Source organism: Pieris rapae, chromosome 7 (genome assembly GCF_905147795.1).
Source record: "Pieris rapae chromosome 7, ilPieRapa1.1, whole genome shotgun sequence".
Taxonomy (NCBI): Eukaryota; Metazoa; Arthropoda; class Insecta; order Lepidoptera; family Pieridae; genus Pieris; species Pieris rapae.
In genome coordinates this window covers 838,583-861,485 of record NC_059515.1, presented here as the reverse complement: position 1 = coordinate 861,485, position 22,903 = coordinate 838,583, and the positions used below count along the sequence as shown (strand labels likewise).

Sequence of the window (22,903 nt, the reverse complement as noted above, 5' to 3'; positions counted from 1 at the left end):
GAGATTTTATATACTGTCTCAATTATCTTTATGTTCCGGTATACTAAATATAAGATTGTTAAGATTATAATTAACTCACATTTATAAAATATTATTAATATATTCAAGACCGAACGCGATGGAGACTTGCTGTTGACGCCCTCTGCCCCACCTAGGGGTAATAGGACATGAAGAGATAAAATATTAATTTATTTATAAGAAATCAATCAGATACCATAAGACGTCAAACATTTAAAAGGCTGGCAACGTACTCGCGAGCCCTCTGGCATTTAGAGTGCTCTTGTATGGCTGTATCTCTTAACATCAGGTGAGTTATCATCTGTTTGACAGTTCTATAAAAAAAGTCAAATAAAATAGAACAAAGTTATAAAGAAAATATAAATAGAGTATATACAAACATAACAAAATGTAATTACCATATAAGACTAGACATAGTTAACATGTAAGACTTTGTATTCATTAACCATTTAAAGTTGCCCCTTATCAAACCAATACTCAAATCTTATCAACAATTACGAATGTCTTGAACCGTGAAGAATCGATGAATAAAATATGAAAGAAGTTTAGGCAAAGCCGAAAACGTTTTACGTATTTGAATAATCACTTTAACAAACAAAACTCGGAATCTGGTTCATTACTTATTAACCTGTGTTTGCGCACGGGATCTTTGATAGGTAACGATTCCCTTCTGTACTAAGTTGTGGAAAGGATAGTAAAGTTTAAATCTACTTCGCTTTAATATTGATAGTGAGATAGTGGTGGCACACATATAAGGTGCGATTTTGGAACAACTATGGAGGTAGGAAACGGAAGATTACTGTAAAAGTTATTTAAAAAAATGTACATATACTTAAATGCTACATACTCCATGACGTATGATGGTTATCAAAGTATAAGTTTGTAAAACCTTCCAGTCCAGTTCGACTTTAAATATTAATGTCTTTATTTTTAGATTTTTTTGGTTCTTTACCAATTGAAATTCTTTTTTTGTGAAACTATGCAATTTGAAAGACGTAAAATATGGAACATAATTTTGCGCGTTTATAAATCAAAGAAAGTCTAAAACCATTCCAAATTCGAACATAATCTGATTGTATTTCGCTCAAATGACTTTGGTACTTGCTATAAGAACTGACATAAATTATTTGCGACTTCTCTCCATAGGGAATTATTACGTAAATACGACAAAATTGTAGGGGATCTGTCTTCAGAAGGGTTGTTATTTATCGAGGGTAAGGGCAGTGTGTATTCAAGTGGCTGTATTAACTAATATTTTTTCTTGACTCGCAAATCTACCTAAGAACGTTCTTTATGTATTTAATACATCCAGATTGTCCCTATGATTGTTAATTGTTCATACGGCTTCAAATATTGTGTTTTTTTAATGAAATTTATAAATAGAAATAAAATATCGGTTTCTACAGATGGTTAAAAGGTAATATATGTTATTTCGCAATTATGTCGCAATCCAGATACTGTGAAAAAATATAATAATACACGCCAGTTGGAAATAGGATTAGAAATTGTGAGCTCAATTTATATCATGCAATTCTGTAATGACGTCTTTGAAGGCAGGTGCCGTTGCGCCGCAGGCAACTCAAGAACCAGAGAACTTCGCGGAAATATTTAAACAAATTAAAACTTTTCTTTATACCATTTCCTGGAGAGACTCATCTGATTTGTTTATATTGAGTTTACTCACTCTTCGAAGCAAGTGGTGCAAGAGATACATTAAGATATTAATTAGACAATTATAGACATGTGCTTTGCGGATTCAACCCCATTATGTATATTAATATGACATAAAGGTTTCTTTCTTAAATAGACATTTTATTTTTTTATTTAAAAAGTAATGTCGAGAATCATTTAATAAAATATAATAAAGTAATGTCTAATAAACTATTATGAAGTCTACGTTAATCAGGAATATTTGAATGGTAAAATAATTATACAAATTACTCAACCAGAACAATTTTACTTAGACGGGACTAAAACTTTCAAGAAAACCACTCAAACGCGCCTATTGAGCAAATGATAATTTTATAAGTTTGATTAATATAGAGGTTTTAATGTATTAGATGTTAATACAAATGGGCTTTATATTGAAATACCATAGAGTGAAGGATTACTCTCTGATGGACGGGATGCTGACCAAGACTGTCCAACTGCCAAAGTAAATGCGGTCTGAAGAAAATGTTCTCTCGCTATGGATCTAATGCTTCGTTTCTCATGAATACAATTATAAAAGTTAATTTGTTTCTTAATATTCTTAAATTTACTGACGGGAACAGTTTTAATAACTTAACTATTTTAATTAACATGGCGGAGTAAATATTTTTATTATATATAATATACAAATCAACAAGAATAATACATTTTTAGTTCTTATAAGCAACCAGGTAACCCAATTTCAGTAACATATATATGTTCAAATATAGATTTTATAAGCTATATATAAAAGGCTTTATCGTGTGTAGCCATCTATACAATATCTAATTTATCCATATGGATAACACCTATGAACGTCTCTAAAAAAGAAGATAGGAACTGGCAATAAACTGTCCATGACTATAATCACTAATCTATGTTTTAAGGAATTTAATTATAATAAATTAGAAAAATACATATTTTTAGGTCTAGTTAATTTAAATATGGATCCACGCCTTAAGTATCTAACCAGCAATAGATTTTATAATCAAAATGTTAATAAAGAGAAAATAATCAAAACACTCGTACATCTTGACTGTTCTCATTTTATTGGCATTTCATACCGACCTACTTATTTTTAATCCATAAATTGATTGCTTTAGAGCGTTCGTGTTGAGATATGAAAAATAACTGTAGGAAATGAGACATTTTAATTATCGGTATCTCATTTTACAATACCGTTTCATGACATTAAATATTTAATTTCTCATCATAAAAATTTGTAAAATATTTTATTTCTTAAAAATATTATTTTTAGCCAGAGAGATGCTATCTATTTGACCATAACTGCTGTAAAGCACTCAAAACGTTGAGATAACTCGATATTAGACTCCATTCACAATTCGTTTAAATTTTCTAAAAGTGCTTAGTGGTCAAAAATAATATTATAGATATTTTTCTTTAAATCTACGATCATTCTTTGATTTATTTTAAGTCAACAACACAAAATCTCGTCTGGCCACAATTGTTTCGTCCATTTCTCACACTTTGCACAGCTTACATTTTTTTCTCTTCTCATGTTTATTTTCACGCATTATTTTTATTATTGTTGTTAGTTTTTTTTTAATTTGCGCAATACCATTTTAGGTATGTTAGCTAATTATAATAATAGGAGCATAACCGATACTCACTGATAACATTTCATTGTACCTCAGAGACCTAACCGGCCGCATTAATTCTACAGCATCTAAGCATGCATGCAGTGTTTACGAATCAATGCGTCACAAATATTAAAGCAGACCGCACAAACGTCATTATACGTAATAATATTGTCTTGTTAATTCAAAAAAGCAGATTTAACAACTAAAATATAAGCCTGTTCAAGAACAATATTGTAGACACGTGTGGATTTCTTAATATATATATCTTTATGTTTATAATTATATACGTGCTGTATGTGTGTAGGTTACTGAACTCCTCTTAAACGGCTTGACCAATTTGATCGAATTCGTTTATATTCGTATGGGTTGCACCCTGACAGGTTTCAGTTGGTACTTTCACACTTTGTTTAATATCCTAATTGCTTGAAATATCATGAAAGACAACGTCTGTTGAGTCCGCTAGTGTACCTAATGAGACCTATATAATGCTAGTAATTCAAAGTGATATGATTACAAGTTAAAATGAAAGATTGCATTAGATTCAATATATAATAACGTTTTCAATCTCTTTATATCCAATTAAATTTAATACCCTCAGGATCAATTGCCCTAATGTCCAATCTAAAAGTAGCGTGTCTGCGCTGTTCGTACACGCTAGAGCAACGTTTGTTCAGTTATTAGTTCCACTGACAAATGCTAGCCGAATAGCGATATCGCACGGGTTTGATGGATTGCGGTACAGAATGTGATGTGTAATTCATTTTGTACTCGACATACTCTGTTTACATATCGAACTCTTTTAGCTAAATACTGAACAAATATGTATTTCTGATAATTTTCAATCCAATTGATAATTCAATTGCGCATAATTTAAATTTCTCATTTGTGGTATGTTAATACAATTTAACTATTTTAGCCGATCTAACTTCAAAAACTCTTTAAAAATAAAACAATTTAAAATTCCAATGTGGTCATGGTGGTTAAAATATTAATAATAATACAATTTTATTTGCCTCTTCACAATATTACATTTTTTTCTTTTTTGTGCTGCAAGTATTAGCAGGCACCATCTCATGAGACCCTGGTGCCGATAGGACTATAGAAGTCCTATGTTTATGTGTGTGTGCCCGGACAGAAAATATAGAAAAACATACTATGACTAAACTAAAATAAAAACAATAGAATGTTTGGTTCTGGGATTCGAAAATGTGTAAGACCGTGTGAATGAATTTAATTAAAAGTTTATAACCGATTTGTAGTTTATTATTTTATATTATAATAGGAGCGGTATCTTCCAGATAGTTGAACGGTAGTCCTGGAAATCGGAAGCAATGTTTATGAGATAAAATTTAGGCTTCCCATAGACAAGGAAACAAAGCTTTATTGACGATATTTTCAAACACAATCCGTTTAATTATTCTGCTCGTTAAATTTAAAAAAATCCGTAAAACAAGACAATAGTTTCACCTTAATACCTATTTATTAGAATTATTTTTAGAACTATTTATGCGAATGAAAAAATGATTCGCTATATCAAGTTACCTTAGTTTAACCAAGATTTTAATAAGAAACAAATAACCGTAACACTCCAACAATTCACTCCACTAATTTAATTACGTTGGAAATGCTTACGTAGGCGCAAAATAGTTAGTCGTATATAATTAAAAAGTGACATAAAAAGTGAATAAAATCTGTGGAGGCGTAACGAACGAAATCTTGTAAGTGACAAAGGAATGAGGGAGTTTTAAAGTTTAGTGGGAGCTCTTAAATGCGTACCTACGTAGCAAATTAATGCGACAGGTACCTCCGGGGACGTGGCGGGATTCTCCCCTTAAATAAAATGCTTAATAATGGAGTTAGCTGCTTAGTAGGAATGAGCAGGCGTTGGAGGAAATTGCTACAAGTGTGACTTTATTGGTAGCGCTCTTGTGATCATAACCCTAAACTATTATTGTCTTAAACTAAAAACACATTGTCTTATGTATTTTTACTTTGGTATCAATAGGGGATAATTTCTGTATACTAGAGGAATCTTACAAGGACAACAAAAAATTAATTTAGTAATGAATACAACATGGATTGCAGACACTAATTATTGTGATTCATGTTTAATATTTTCCTTTTATGTAATGCAACGAAGTGATAATAAATAAAATAAATTGTACTGTTTTTCTATATACTTGCAATGAATAGTTAATACATAAAGCTATTACTAAATGTACTAATGGATGAGAGACTTTTAATATTACCCAATTTAGTTTTTTACATGCATAGAGTTTATAAAGTAAACATAATTTGATATATTACTAAAAGCGGACAGACATTGTTGGAATACTAAAATGCGAATTAGACTGGACACGCAGTGTTCATAAATGTGCCCATTACATCTCAACTTATTTAGGATCATTTTAGAGAACGTGACTCAAATTGTCACTCCGAAGTTGACGATTCACAGAGGGGCCGTTACACTTCACCTTCACTATAAAATATATGCTTCCGGTGTTTTAAGAATATTCTTAAATTTCATTTTGAATTTGGAACACTAACACATTTTCGTGAATGACATGTTTGAAATATATAAGATACCTACACTATTATTTTGTTGTTTCACTACACAATTATTTAAACTGAATATGTCCTAATAAATAAAAACTGCGCCGGAGCGTACTATTTCTTAAAAGGCCGACAACGCACTTGAGAGCCTTCTAGCAATGTGATCCTGTTATATATATTGTCGAAGCAATGGAGCTGGTATCAGCTGCCATTGTCATTATAATTTATTAACATCAAATTCAAATTAGTTCAAAACTGTTCGAGACTTTTTGATAGATATCATAATCTTTAATAATGTAAGAGCATTGCTTGGATATATGTATATAAAAAAGTTATAAACAACTAAAAATAATAGTTTTCCATCTATATGAATCGAAATTTCCCAAGAAATAACCAAATACATAAATGCAACGAAGTGTGTCGCAATAAACGTCATATTAGCTACATCGGTGACAAAGATTAAGCAGGAGACCACTTAAAGTTTGCAGCCGTAACTTATGACGAAACTAAAACACTATCACGAGAAAATATAAGATTAAATATAAAATGAGAAACTACTCGAGTAATAAAGTTAAGAAACAGGTTCTTTAAAACGAGTACTAGTCAACAATAGACTGTCTTTCTTGTTATTTTTTTTACTATATTATGTTGTTAGGAAGACGCTATTCAACTTATGTAAGGGTACAATAGTAATGACAGTGCTCCTTTGTTAGAGAGGTCCTTTAAGAATTTTTAAGTTGAGTACAAGCGATCACTTACTTTATAACTTAAATTTTTAATCACATTACTAGTGGAAGCTTACTCTTGACTCTTTAGTAACTTAAAAAAAATATTTGAATCAGACAAAATACTAAATATTAACCCCGAAAATAATAACTTTACAGATGCAAAAGCGCAAACGAAAATACGCACATAAAGCGGGCCCAAAACGAATGTATTTGAATAACTAATTTACCACATAAACAAGAAAAACCTAACTCAATTTCGTCAATGTTGCGGAAAATTTTTCATTCATAGCGAAAGGGTTGTCACGCGTAAATAAAAGCTTAGCGCGGCTGCTCAAACAAATCAGCACTAAACAAACGTTTCTGCAGGTACGAATAATTCAGGGAAAGGTCACCTGTTACGGGTATTCGACATCGATCATCAGGGGTGTGTTGTGTCGAGGTTCGCGGGTAATGTCGCCCTTGGGGCGCCCGGCGACTCCGAGACTAAGCCCTGGGGCAAACCTGTCAAATTGTATGCCCGCTTTTTGCAAACGTCTGTTTTAACGCGTACAATTTGTGCGTCCTTACGCGCCCATCGCTGAAACTTTAACAACGTTACGTATCACGTAGACATGAATATTACAATACAATTTCGCGCTTTTTCGTTTCGCTTGCGGACGGGGAGTTTTTAAACCGTACAATCGCAGCCGAATATAGCGTTCGGTTAGATGTGCGGTGACAGCGCCTCTGCTCGCCTGTATTGTTCGTGTCCTAACCGCCGACTTTCCATTTATTTCTCTATGAATACGTTATTACCTGCTCGCCCCCGCTTATCAAAGTTTATTTCCAGCGTGTGGTTTACTCTGTACGGGTGCTTATTCGTTATTACAGCGCCGGAGTGTTTTATTGCATGGGCGGGGTTCATATCGCGCGACGAACATGTTTTTCACTACCTATATTCATGTTTTTAATATTGTCTTGTTTCAGATTGAAGATGCGATGCTGATGTTCGACAAACAGACAAATAGACACAGAGGTAAGTGAACAATAAACTGTAGTACATATAAATAAATATAACTGTTTTTAAACAATGTTATATACATAATTAAAGTTACCGAAAATATACCTTTGAATGGCCAGTAAAAAGGGACATTCAGAGACAGCGGCCTGTAATATATTCAGTGCCGTAAAAATTAATATAACGTAGCCCAAACGCACCTGTATTTGTTAATAAAGTGTACGTCAAACTACCAGCCGGGACGTGTATAATCAGAGGTTTAGGCGTAAGATTTTAATTAAAATTCTAAATCCATGAAACTGCTATCAAGGATAATCTTTTGCTAACAAAGGTCCCTTACAAATGCAATGTAAAATTTATTTCTGTAATTCCCATTATACAAAAATAGGTTGACCCAAATATTTAGACTCTGTGAAATATCGTTGCGTCATTTATGCAAGTTAGCAAAAACGAATTCTCGTCGAGTGACAAGGGATTTTAAGTATTAAAGCTTTAGCAGAAGACATAAAATCTCTTGTAGACAACGATCTGTCTTCTAACTTTCACGCCCTTTGCGTGTCATTTAGATCATGTTTGAGGTTCCCTTCACATTGTAATTATTTGAACAAAAGGAAAGAAAGGCGTCTTCATTTTTAGATGCCGATCTGCACTGTATTTCAAACGAATTCTGTCCTTTACAAGTATTAACTTTTTGGATTCAATTTGGATTCACTAAAGAAGTTTATTTCCTTTAAAGAAGAAGTTCATTTAAAGACTTTTAATAAATATCAACAGGGATTTTAATTAATTTACATTGACTGTTGCTATTTTTAATTTTTTTATAAAACAGGGGGCAAACGGGCAGGAGACTCACCTGATTTTAAGTGATACCACCGCCCCTGGACACTCTCGATGCCAGAGGACTTACGAGTGCGTTGCCGGCCTTTTAAGAATTAGTATTGTAATATCTGAAGTCCCGTGTCTCCCTGATAGGACATAGGTCACCGATTCATCTTTGTACCTAAAACAGATTTATTATCTGATGTTTGTTGTTTTAAAGATAAGCCGGTGATAAGTGAAATTCAATAAATAAACATAATTTTTTTAAGGCTTTGACGAAACGAAAACTTATTCTGTTTTACAAAATATATACCTTTTGTACGTTATGCTAATATAAATAAATACATGATTGGCGCTACAACCTATTTAGGTCTTGGCCTCAAATTTCTGATCTGATTCATGATCATTTTTAAATCTAATAGGCAGGTAGGTTATCAGCCTCCAGTGCATGACACACGCCGTCGCTGCCTTTTTGGGTCTAAAATATGTCGGTTTCCTCACAATTCCTTCACCGTTGGAGCAAACGTTAAATGCGCACATAGAAAGAAACTCCATTGGATATGGCCGGGGATAGAACCTGCGAACTCAGGTATGAGAGTCGCACGCTGAAGCCAACGCAACACTGCTCAACGCTACGCTAATATCATACATACTTAATATACAAATGAAATGTGACAATAAAATACTTATTCATAATGGCAGTGTCGGCTATTATCCCCAAACGTAATCAGTTGGGTTGGGTTATTTCGGTAAGTAATGTAAAAATATCCCTGTTTGTATCAGAGTCGGGCAAAAGGCAACCCGACGCGTATTCGCACTGAATATGAATGCAAACTGCCTGAACCAACGGCCGGAATGGCGAAAATCAAATTAGGTATGGCGCGAATACTTCACGGCGACGTTGGGAAAAAAAATTGAAATCAAATATTCATTGACTTTCAACCGGATAAGCCGGCCCGCTGCCATTTCAATACATTTTATTATCTATTTTTCGCTACGGTCGGCCCGACCCATAAGACGACGATTTCTGTCCATTTGAATTATTAATTTCGAATATCAAATCATACACCCAAATTCGTTTATCATTTTCGAATATTTGATTTGTTATTTTATTCTGAATATTAATTTTAATAAGCTCCAGTATTAGAGAGAATAGAAACAAAGATTTTTTATTATTCTTGAAAAATAAATTGTAATTAAATATTGTGTACTTATGTTTAACAATGTATGGATAAAGTACCAAATTGCTATGCAACACATAAATTATTCGAAAGATAAAAGTTCCGAATAAGATACTTCGCGTTTCATGACGAATAGCGCTATCGGACAGTCGTGAAACTTAAACATACTGTTTATCCTACCAATAAGTAATAAATAGCTTATTTGGAACTTATCGGGACATTGTGAAACTGACCCACAAAGTCATCTCTGTCCGTTTAGTCTGAAAAATTAAAAATAAATTATTCTTTATTTGGGTTCTTTATATTCAAATTGGTAAATTTTACATATAAATCACGTGTTGAATGGTTGCTTAATTTAAAAGGCTATTTTATGGTAAGCTCTTGAATCAGGAAAAATATAAAACCTTTTAGCATTACACATTAAATATTTGAATAATGCTTTTAATATCAACCCTTAATTTTATTTACGGCTGTGACAATTGTAAAAAAGGTATCATTTAAACCCTGAATGTGATAGGATTAGTTAATTTTTATTTTATTCATTATTGAGTGGTCTAAACGTATGCCTAGTAAAATTTACGGTCGATTATGAACTTCAATTAATAACGAGAGGTGATGCAGCTCCCGTTAAACAATTTCCGTTAGGTTAAAACTAGTTTATTTGGTTAGTTCAAGAACTAAAGACACTTATTTATCTTAAAGATCTCCAGATATAGAACAGTTTTCGTGAAAGTCAAAGAGCGTGAGACCATCTCTCCCAAAGCAATGTAATAATCAAAGTTTTCGAGGAATTCTCGTTCAAAACGCAACCGAAGCTTGAAGCAAATGCAATTACCAAAGGTAAAACGACACGTGAGACACGGGTTCATAAATATTAAAGAAAAAAGTAGTGGAACCAATCTCAGCGGGGCGGGTTCCATTTGCTCGAAGTTACTAGGTGGCGCCACCGGGACGCATTTCTACCAGTGCGTGTCGCACTACCGTGTAAATTTCACCTATCACTTTGCATACAGACATTATTTATATTTGATTCAAAGATGCGGATCGCGTGAATCATAAATGATCGCTTTCGTCATACACCATAAAGCTTTTGTCTATGGTTTTACGCATCATTTTATATTCACGAATAAAGTTTACGAGTTCAAAATGTATATCGTGTAAAAATATTTAATTTTTCTTTTACGATGTTCTTAAATCTTGGCACTTTGTATACCAACGATTCAATTTACAAGGCGCCCCGATTCACTATTTTTGTACACGTCGAGGCAATTCTAATACCTAGAAGGAAAGCTTCTGAAGTAGAGCTGTCTGTTGGGAGCTCGGCTGTTTTGTTTAGAGCTTTAGGGCACAACATTTTCGCCTTTATTTCTTTTACAATAAGACTTATCTGGTGATTTGGTGCCATGTTTATTTCGTGAGCGCTAAGTGGCCACACGTGGTTCTATCGAGAGACGAGAATACACTGAGATTAGTTGCACCTTGCGGGCAACCGACACCCGTATCACATTAATTATTCATTTACCCGTATTAGAGGCACTTCTAATTAAGTGAAAATATGGAATTCTATACGTTAATATCTATTACACATAGGTTTTAATCTATTCCAATAAAATATACAATACATTGAAATCCAAAGATGTAAGTGTATGATTCGGTTCCAATATAAACTCACGAATAACTAAACGGAATAGTCTATGAACAGGTTTTAACAACATAAGCGTTATTAAATTTAGAACAGCGATACAGTATCGAATTCAGTTGAACGGTCGCCTCATGGGATCGTTGTAGATGCAGGCAATGTAATGTACGTTAAGTAAGAGATAAATCGGCATTCGAAACTCGCTAGACTCCATAATCACACTCGCTTTGCATTCGAATATAAATTACTGAGTATTTAAAAAGTTTTCAGATAATTAAGCGTACTGAATGGTTAATTAAGTTCTTTTGTTTTTAACCATTTCACCCCAAACACTATTTGAGTGTGTTCGAATTTTAAAATGAAGATTGCTATATCAACTAGAGATGCTATTTTAAAGGCGTATTTTTAAAGGATTTATACACATTTTGCCACAAGGCTATTCACACATCAGCGGAAGACTTCCTCCCCGGGGAGTCTCGGCGAGAAGTGGTATAGAAAATACGGGGGAGTATTTTAGCACGTTCCTGTTTCAAACATTAGATATCTCCTAGCCATTTGCGAAACTGTCCACTTGTGTATCTATGGGTATTACCTCGGGGCCTCAGTAGAAGGGATTCTGTATATACAATGAATCCACTGGAGTGAATATTTATTATTTCAATGGATGGTAGTGATTCCTACATCTATTTTTACTTCCGCGTCTAGTGACGCGTTTTTGCATTCTCTTCATATGAATAATAACATTGAAAGGATGACATTTGGACTATAATTGACACCTTGAAAATATGTATAATCATTTCCTAAGACCGAACGAAACGAAACGCTTAAAAAACTCGTAAGTACGGGAAATGACATAGTGAAACCCACCTCCCAATAGAGTGGTAGCTATTGAAAAGTCAGTCATTCTAAGACCGGAAAATATCGAACGCTTTACATTGTCGAGCGTTCGAACAATAAGCGTAGCACTCTTCCAACAAATAAGGCAATAGTGTTGTAATTATGGCGTCAATAGTTTCATGCTGCTTTGTTCCATTTAACTATTCATTGTTATTACTTACGTGGTACGAACGGATAATTACACGCTACTTGGTTGATTTACCATTAATTTTTAAAAGGTACTATTAAGGATATGATTACTGTCAATTTATATGCCGTTTGTACACTATAAAAACGATTAATATGCAGAACTGTGGTATGCCATTAACTTAATCGATAAAGAATTATGTACATTTGATTGATTCAATTAAAATGCATACCTTGATTTACTTAAGTAGTCCTAAATCAGGGAGAGACGTCTCAATGAAGAACATTTTTCCAAGGCAAATATTGTTTTGCGTATAACAAACCCAAGACATTTAGTTTGAGGGATAAGGCTTATAGACACAATTGTTACATTAATATTTTTTTAAATATTGTTTAGTTTGTGGAGTTTCTCGCCCATTCTTCTTCACATGAAACTACCTTTCGGAAGGGGCTACTAGAATCTTCGTTATATCTTTTCAACATTGTACAAGTGCCATTTTAGGTGGTCTAATTGGAACAAATTATTTTGACACTCACTTTGACAAAAAAAAATTAAAAAACTTGGTCCGTGTGGCAGTGTACCTTTAACGCTGGCATCAGTTCCTCGCTGTTTTGCGATACTTATTCGTAGACGGGTACTATCTATGAGGATCTCCATCTTAACAATTTAATTAGCGCATGTACTTAAACCCCATGGCCCAAGAGCCTTGGTAGTTGGAAGAAAGGACTCTTATATTTTTTGCTTGCTTTAATTTTGTTTGTCCGAGGGAGGTAAGACGGAACTAACATTAACGTTATTTTACCTTTAACCTACAATTTACCTTCGTAAATTTATTAAAAGAAATATGGGTTACTCAAAAAGTTTGATACTTGAAAGTCGTAAACGTTCTTAATAGGTACACGTATTAGATCCGTCAGTGATTTATAACGGGCCATTGAGGGTGCTTTAAGTTTTATTAGGACCATATTATTTTAATTATATACCATATATAATATAAAATCTTAGTACTAGTTAGTAAAATAAAGTAAATATACAGTATATCATAATGTGAAGCTGAAATTTTTTGAATTGAAATTGTTTATCTTTAAAAATACTAGTTCGAATAGAAAAAAATATCTTCGAAATCCGGGTTAAAAAATTTACTTTTTACGTCCGGGCTTAAAATTTCTGTTTCACAATCATTTGCAAACTATCAGCCTCCTATGCCTGACACACGCCGTTGACTTTTTGGGTCTAAGGCAAGCCGGTATCCTTCACCATCCGAGCAATTGTTAAATTCGCTCATAGAAAGTCCATTGGTGCACAGCCGGGATCGAACCTGCGACAACACAGGTCCAACGATCTGAAGTACGTATAGTCTTTTTATAATCGCTAAAATTTGTCTCCACTGTTAAAGGATCATATTATCCTGAAATAGATCAACAGTAGTGCAGAAGCCGGAGATTATTTAGCTTATATTAAAGCATTCCTGACATAATTATCCAAAGCGTCTTACTACGCACCCATTTATTAACCATCTTAATTACTAAGGCCAACTTAATTACACCGGGTAAAACTTAAGCTAAAGAGCGTTATCCCGTTAATTTAGTAGGAAGACGTCTTGAAAATCTCTTTATGAGATCACCCTGATCATTTCCCGTGGGCTATCACCGAAGTTGGACACCCGAATGTTATTCCAACCGCGTTCGAGCAATTTTCATAATAAAATTATGGAAAAAATCCCTCGGCCACTTGGAACAATTACTATTATTTATGACTCCAATAATTTACTGTCAGGAGCAATGTGGTTTCACCCTGCAACTTAGTGCGTGGTTGATTGAAGAGCTTTGATATAGGCTTTCGTAATTTTTACCCGTGAAGGGGTTTCGATCGACTGTACCGAAGGTAGCTAGGATATAGGATATTAGTTGTTTTCTCAAGAATGGATATTGAACGGGCATTTTATTATTTTTTGGATTGAAACTTCTTTAGGTGCATGAGGATATTTTTTTGCAGATAAAACGTAATAATATTTATATTAGCGTCACGAAGATGTGCAGCGTTTTTTTCGAAGAAAAGGGAGAGAGCTATTGAGAGCGTGAGAAAGGGCGAACGTAGCATTAAGTAAATAGCCATGGAGGGAGAGTAGGGAGCAAGCAAAGTGAGAAAGATCGAGAGAGAGAGAGAGTTAGGAAGATTTTTTATTTATTTATATCATCATTAGCACGTATACCGTGTCAATATAGATATACAAATACTTGGAGTAATCTTATACTGGAACATGAATCATCTATTGGGGCTTTTACTATTCTAATAATTAATTTAAAAAGAAGTTTCACTTCGGACATGTGTACTTCATACGCACGCACTTTTATATTTTCATAATTAATAAACAAAATTAATTAGCAATATTTTATTTAAACAAATGCACGACAAAATGAATTCATAAAAATATTTTCGATATTCGTATTAAATGTATTCGATATTTAAAATATATTGTTATATAATAATGGCACTTCAGATTCGCCATATAAAAGTTGTATAAAATAAATCGCATCGAAAACCCCGCTGATATTGCGGTTGTCTGTGCACGACAGTTAACAGACTTTATAAACTGGACCTATCCTTTCAGTACACTCGAATTTAAAACATAAGCTCCAAGAATAAAGTATAATCTTGCTTGAAACTTGTAATATATCTGCTACAACCGACTGGGTTCGAAACCGATATCATTGTTATGAATAAAAAATTGTACAATCCAATCCCTTTTATGTTTTTGACAGTTGTGTCTGGACAAATGACAAAGGTATGGGGTGTACTGAATAAATCTAGAAATAGATATGTGATAGGTTTTCCTGCAATCGCTTCTGGGGTTTATTGCCTATATTTGAATCTGTATGAATATTGTTATTATAAATGATATTGTATATTATTAAAATAATATTTTATTTAGATTCTGACTAGTGCTGTAATTACTGTGAGCAATCTAGGTTAGCGGCATTCTTTATGAACCAATTCTAGTCTCAGTCCTTGAAGAAACGAGCATACAAATTCTTAAAAGGCCGGCAACGCACTTCCGAGAACTCTGGCAATGTGACTGTCTATGGTGAGCGGATGAGCCACCTCACATACCCGTTTACCCCCCCATCTATATAAAAATAAGCATTGTATTTTAATTAGTAGTACACGCGTACTAAGAAAAAAAACGTTTGTTAGTGTTTAAAAAAATATATTTTTTATAATTTTCACATTTTTTTTACCGTCTCTTATGATTCAATTTACAAAAACACTCATATATTACAAAACTTAAGATTTATACATGAATAAGAACTAATTTCGTCATAACTAAAACCTCAAATTGCTCAACTACCAAAATTGAATCGCCATATTTTATCATGTAGTGTTTCCGTAACTTTGACAGATTATGTGGTCGACTTATTTCCATGTTCGCAGCGTAGATAGCAACTAGACAATAGAACCAGGTCACAGTCCCATCTCATTACCTTGCTGACCACACTAGAGTAATGTGACCGAGGTGCTGCCGTATAGCGATTTAAATACTTTATATATTATTACACTATTATACTTATTATATTATTTATATGCTCTTGACATTATAAGACGTGCCTTTACTAAATTCCTCAATTTTAGAGACACGCGTTTATTTTAAAATAGTTTATTTAAAATATACTTAACATAGGCTAAAGTTCTGAACAGAACTTTCGTTTCCTTTCAGAACTTTGGCCAGTACCAGCTCTATCGGTATTAGTAGAAATAGGCGAAGAAGTGTTCAACACTTTGTTTTTTTATATCAGTATATATTTATATGTAGGAGAGTCCACAAAGTCAAAGTCAAAAAATCAATTATTCATATAGGTAACATAATGTACACTTATAAAAAAAAAAGAAATATACATTAAATTCCACAGATTCCAGTTCACCTTTACTAGAATATAGCTTTTGTAATAAAACATAAATTATAAATAAAAATTAAAACAGCGAGATAATCTACGTAATACATTCGAATCGAAATTTTCAGTGAGCGTGAACAATTTTCTCATCAACGAAAACTGACAACCAATATTAAACTCATTATGATAATTAATAGTTTTTATCATTATTTATCAACGTCGACCACATTATTTCGAATAATGATATCGGTAATGAATGTTTTTCGTATCGTATCCGTGCCATCTAGGTGCGGTGGACGCCTCGACTGGTCGGCTGCACAATTGCAATCAGTCTAATATGTTGAATAGTAGGTCCATCTCATTATCATTGGCGACCACAGGTGAATGATGGGATGGTGTGCACGCCGCCGCCCGTTTTGTTTGTGGTCGATTTAACGTTCAGGACAAATTGCGTGTTTGCCGCCGCAACCGAGAGATCATTCCGGGGCTGAGAGGCATAAATCGGCTGATTACTTTTGCACAATTTCGAATATAATGTGAATCGTTTCGCGCGGCGTCTATTGTGAATTTTGATAGCGCACTGCTATGTTTACTATGTCATGTGTATGTTCTTAGGAAGATACATTATACAAACGAAACTTTGTTTTTTACATGTTTACGTAAGCTGTTAAGTATGATACAAATATGTTTCTTGTTTTTACAGTTGTCTCAGAAAAAACTTAAATTTTCAGAATCTTGATCTGACTAAAACTGGTTATAATTTGTTGATGTAGTACGCTAAATAACAATTTACGAAAATTGTAATGAAATCTTTGAACTGAAAATTAAATAAAACGTGAATATTTTTTGACAAATGCGTAATCTTGTTTCATCCTCTTAACAAGAAAGTAATCTGTCGTCTTCGGACGAGATAACGCGATTTTTATGTAACAAAAACGACTCGCGCCTGCCCTCACCTAGCCCTAGGCACTTAAGAAATCCTCGCATTGTCTGTTTCTAAGGATTCCGTGTAATATACATTTTCTCCTATTGGAATTACAGCTATATTTTGCTCATGCAACATAAAATCGGCGACGCCCATGAAAAGACTCCGGCCTTCATTTAGTTGGCTTCCATGTAACAATTTGCCGAAAGTTTACTGTTTCATATACGAGATAGTAAAAGCGGGTTTACGGAATGAAACCTGACAAATTTGTCCACGAAGCTTGCACTTATATTTAACTTTAAACTCTAAGCTTTTCTCTAAGTAACTTTTTAAGCGGCAACATAGTTTTCAAAATCACTTGAGCGCTATAAAACACTTTTTAGTACATGACAAACTTTAAGATACTTTTATGAAATTTCACCTTAGTACAGCTAAAGAGAATATTAAAAGTTACTTTAGAAATAGCGATCACATACTTTTTTTAACATTAGAGCCTATACTATACTGTAAATTTAAATCGTATATTGTCTCTTAAAGTCCTACTATTCCATATAAAAAGATAAACAGGAACTTATAATACCTTACACATTAAGTGAATCTGCTGTTAGGGTATAAAACTGTTGTCAACTCAGTTGAACCGGTAATATCGGTTATCCTTGGGTTATCCGATAAAATTATACACAAATGTTGCATATAAGGCGGGGTAGTAACACGTATAGTACTAAATTTTAGTTAAAGTCGACGGCAACAGGTGCAAGAGATGAGCCCGCACGAGACTCGTAATTATCATATCCCGTTTCTAACTATACAAAAAGGATAAGTTTATAATATCATAGTGAGCAAACCGTCTCATGCAACTGTAATTATCTTAACTATAATAAAAACGTTGATGCAACAACAATTGATTAATCTTTCAATTGGATTTTATAAAACAATTTCGATTAACTATTTACACACGACACAGCCGATCGGAAACCTTTATGTGGAAGAATTGAATTAAGTTTATTTAATACGTGAGGGATGGGATCGAAATCGTACTGTTGTTATAGTGACGGTACATTAAACGAATTTTACTGACTTGTCAATTAAAAGTCACTCGATTCGTTGGGAATTGTTCCAGTTGATCGCGAACATCGACAACCCGAATGAAATTTGCATAAAATACAGTTGGCTGTCATCTCGATGCGTATAGTTCGATATATATTAATTATACAGAAACAAATATACTCTAGATACGTTAAAAAAATAATCGCGAACGAGAATTTGTGCCTCGTCGTTTTTAGCAGTTTATGTTAGCATATTCATATTGTATCGTGCCATTTTATACATTTCACATACAGGGATCGCTGATGAAAAGTGACAGATGTACTGGCAATAAAAACTGTGAAATGTGAACTGGGTTTATCACGTGTTAAAACGGCAGTTGGTCAATATTTTGTAAAATAAAATTTAAATTAGTTTGACCAAGTTTCAGTAGTGTATGTTAGAGGGCACTTAATCCAGAGACGATGAAAAACTTACAGAGGAAACTTGTGTCTTAGATACAAAAATAGCTTTTCGGAATAACGCGAAAAACAGCAACTAGTTATTGGAATGTCTATAGATCGTAAATTTTCGTCTTTTTGTGAAAGTCATCGAAAATATAATTGTAAGCATGATATAGCGAAACTTTGAACTACTTTTATCCTTTACAGACTATATTTACCCTTTTGTTGGTTTAATGAGCTTTTGTAAAGGTCTTGTAAAGTTACCGGAAATGCATTATCATTAATAATCTATTTTTAAATCAATATTTTCTATAACCTACTAAATATACTACGCGTGTAAGTCGACAGCCATAAAAACATCGCAAAAGTGTATTTTTTCACTATTAATATAAATAACTAAATAATTCTTAGTTTACATTTCTTGTACAGTTTTAAATTTAAAATATCTGTGTTTTAGATTAATAATTAAGTCAAAGATTTAACATTATACTACATATATTAAAATTCTAGTAAAACTGTTAAACTATCAAAACTTTACGAGTAGCCCTTAGGAACGGTTTCCTGTCTAAACCAGACAGGCCCAGGCGCCTCGGCGTTTCACCTTTGGGCCTACATGAAAATTTAACGTCAATCAAAGCCACCTTCCTCAGTAATTATAGATCAATACCGTTATTAAAGGAATATGCCGGGGCAGGGGATGTTTTCAACAGATTTGTCGATAACGGTATACTATTGAGTTGTAGATTGAGTTGGTGTAGTCAAATTTTAAAATAATAATAATTAATTAGCAAGAATATGCTACAAAAATGTTATAGTGGTACAATTTAAAGGTCGCATATTCTGCCACACATAATGGCGTACAAATTTGTCTTATAAGTAATTATTCATGTATTTTTGTCGTAATAAAATATCACATTATTATAATAGATTATTACGTTATATATTTTAATTTAGCCCGTGGAAACTAAAAATATATTTATTATAATTTTGTTCGAAATATTTATACCTGTATTAAAATTATAATAATTAATTGTATATATAACCTTTTGTACATGCTACCCTCATATAAACCAACCCTTACGCGCCTAATTTATGTGAAACTCTACCCTATATAGATAAAAAGACAAAAGACTCCGAAATAAACGAAACACTTCAAAGTGCGAAGTAAATGAGTGTGCCAGCAATAAAAATTAACATTTGCCTCGAAAAACATTATTGTAATCATTTCTCACAATGGCTCCCGGCCGTATTGATGTCCGCAAGGGTCTTTCGATTAATTTCGCTTTTACTTAGGGAAATATCAAAACATTACCTGAACCCCGCTATTTACCAAAAGCTTTTGACTTTAAATTATTTATAAAATGTTTAAGATGTATGAATATTTTATAATTAATCTGTGTCGTATAGGTCTTATGTTTAGAGGTCTGATCTGTTTCCAATTATGAAAATAAATAAAAAATGTCATACATAGTTTATAGAAATATATGTATAATACTATACCATGCATATATTAGTTTTTGTAATGAAATCGCTTCAGTAATTTTGCATGCAAAGTGCGCGTTCATGTGTGTCATAAATTTCAATAAAAGTTAAAGTTTTTAAATTAACTTTTAACTCCAACTAATTTATTGTCCGTTCAATATTTTAATTTAACATACTTCAACACGCCAGCTTTAATTGTTTTTTGTATAAACATATACCTACGTATGAAGTTTTAGTACTCGTATCTCTATTGCTTTACTATTTCCGTAACAACTTACACAAGTCATCGATTGAAATCGGAGGTGCTCAAAGACGCTCAGAATGGCTCAGCCCATTAAAAATTTACTTCTGGTAGATAAAGCTTACATTCTCTGTACTACTTGAGAATTTTATAGCAATTTTATTGTTTGTTCTGATCACTAGTTGCCTGCTTACCTAGTTATTTAACGGGTGACCGTAGCTTCTTTGTTTAAAACTTAGTCAGTTAAAATTCAAAGTAATTTTATTGCCGCATAAAATTTTTAGTGATTCATTAAAAAAGTCGTTGATAGTCTTTGTTGGTATTTTATTGGCGGAAAAGGAGCAGCTTAATCACTACTTCATTTTGTAGCGTTATACGTTTTTAAATTTAAAATGAACAGCGAGCACAAAAATACGAATTGTTAACGAAAAATTCCGAGTCTTTTCGTTTAGTCTTTGACAAAATTGCGGTTTTGCGGGAAGATAAGTTGACATAACACTACATGTTTCTCTAAGCTGCGTTCTTAAACCGAGTGGTCGCTTAATAGCAAACAACACAAAGGGCTACATAATGAATAGTCCAGAAAAACGGAGCGTCTCTCGTTATGAGCATGCATAAATGATACGGCGAATCTGACAAATGGTACGGCAAAGTATAACAATGGTGGTGCTTCAAGTGACCGTTCAATTATGCAAATAGATAGCGACTCGTCCGGCAAAAACAACTGTTTAACAGCTGACAAACGCGCGACTCTTTTGACGTAATAAAACCAAATGATTACGCACGATATGCCCACGGCTCGGACAAATTAGACTGGGGCTATCAACTTTATTTTTATTCGGATCCCATAAAATATGATACCTATGTCATGTTTGCACATTTTCGTTTTGGGAGTAAAAAACGGCAACATTTCGCTCACGAGTCAATGTTTATGAATTTGCCAATAAACACCCAGGCGATGTTGCCATAACCAAATTGAGTGCCGAATTTGTTGCGGTTTTTTTTTCAAAAGTGGTTTCATTATATTTACGGGAATTCAAGTGGATGGTTAGATGGGCTTGTCTAGTTTAGTTTTATGCAGTTTCAAGGTTTTAGGGTAGCATATCATGCAAAGAAGGCATAAAACCATTGCCGCATGTTAGTTCCTTATCGAAACATTTGGATTAGATATCTTATAAGTGCTCAGTAATTTACTTTCATTACGCTAAAGCATTACCGACATTACAAAAGATAATTACAAAGCAATTAACGGCAGGCGCTAATAATGGAAATGAGATTATAAATTAATCAGGAGCAATTTTTCGTCCGTAACTCCTCATTAAACTGATCCAACGCTCAGGGTGCTTTATCATTCAGTCAAATTGCGTTTCGCTTAATTTTCTTTCGCCGGCAGGTGTGTTCGACAGAGCAATTATTTACGTGACGTCACACCCCCCACCGCTCCATATTCTTCCTCGGCTAAACTTTAGCATCGCTACTGTTCAAGATAGTTTAAAATTGTTAATTTACACTTAAGTTTTCTTATCATAGCAATTCCATTTTCAAATTATTTATTACTAGACCAACGAAGTTTTTGATACAATGATTGAATATTTTTGATATATTGAGTATTCGCAAGTAGTCATATAAAGATTATTTTGTCATTTAGATCAAATTCATACAAAGACGAAAATCACACAAGATTACACAACAAAATACTATTTAAATCTATCTATCTATCAACAATAAAAACAATGAATAATAGGAGTTTAAGCTCTTCAGCTTACCAAGGCCGTATAAATACTTATGAAATGTCAAAAGCATTTCCCGCGTTTAGAAATGTCACTGAGGGTGACATGCCTATGGTTTTGTGTCACCAATTTGACAGTGACATATTATGATATTAAAATATCAGCTACACATTACGAAATGTGATTTGATTGTTTTTGTCGTTGTAATAATTTTGTTCTTTATTTAATTTAAACATTACCGATTTTTACTTCTTCAAAGAATATTTGCCATACGTCTAATGGGTATCGCTAAAGATTGGTTTTACTAGTTGGACTAATAAATACGTTATTTAAGACAAATGCCTAATAGTTAAACAAAATAATTGATTTTTAAATCACGCTTAATAATAAAATTATTGAACGTAGGTGGCCTGACATTCGCCCAATACAGTTGAGTGAAGTAAAATCGATACGTACGATAACCTTTAATGTTAATACTAAGACTTGATATTTGTATACAGGCTGTTCAAATGGTTGAATTTTTTTACTAAATCATCATAGTTATATTGATATAAATTTAAAATAATCATTAGTATATAATACTTAGCTAATATGAAATTTACTCTGTGATCGCAAAGCTATCCCGTTAACAACTGTAAAAGCAAAACTAAAATATGTGACTACCACTGAAATATTACTTATTTGAATATTTGTATATGTAACATAAACGAAACTAAATATATCTCGTTTCAGAACAACCTGTATATAACACGCTAACTCTATCACGCGATCCCTTAAAATTGTTTGTGTAGTTCGATCATAGACAATGTCGAGGGGTAATGGGTTAAGGATTCGTTCGTTTTTGATAGATATCTCTACATTATAGTTACCTTATACTTAACAAATATCTCAAACCATCG

General features: G+C 33.2%; 1 protein-coding gene across 8 annotated transcripts in view; it reads left to right on the top strand.

The window, feature by feature from the left end:
• Nucleotides 1–22,903, top strand: part of LOC110994641 (RNA-binding protein Musashi homolog Rbp6) — a 437,627-nt gene that overhangs the window by 329,542 nt on the left and 85,182 nt on the right. For all 8 annotated transcript variants that reach the window (XM_022261424.2, XM_022261422.2, XM_022261423.2 and 5 more), the window contains one exon: nt 7,556–7,604. In XM_022261424.2, coding sequence (XP_022117116.2) covers nt 7,556–7,604 — 49 coding nt within the window. The remainder of the gene's footprint in view (nt 1–7,555; nt 7,605–22,903) is intronic.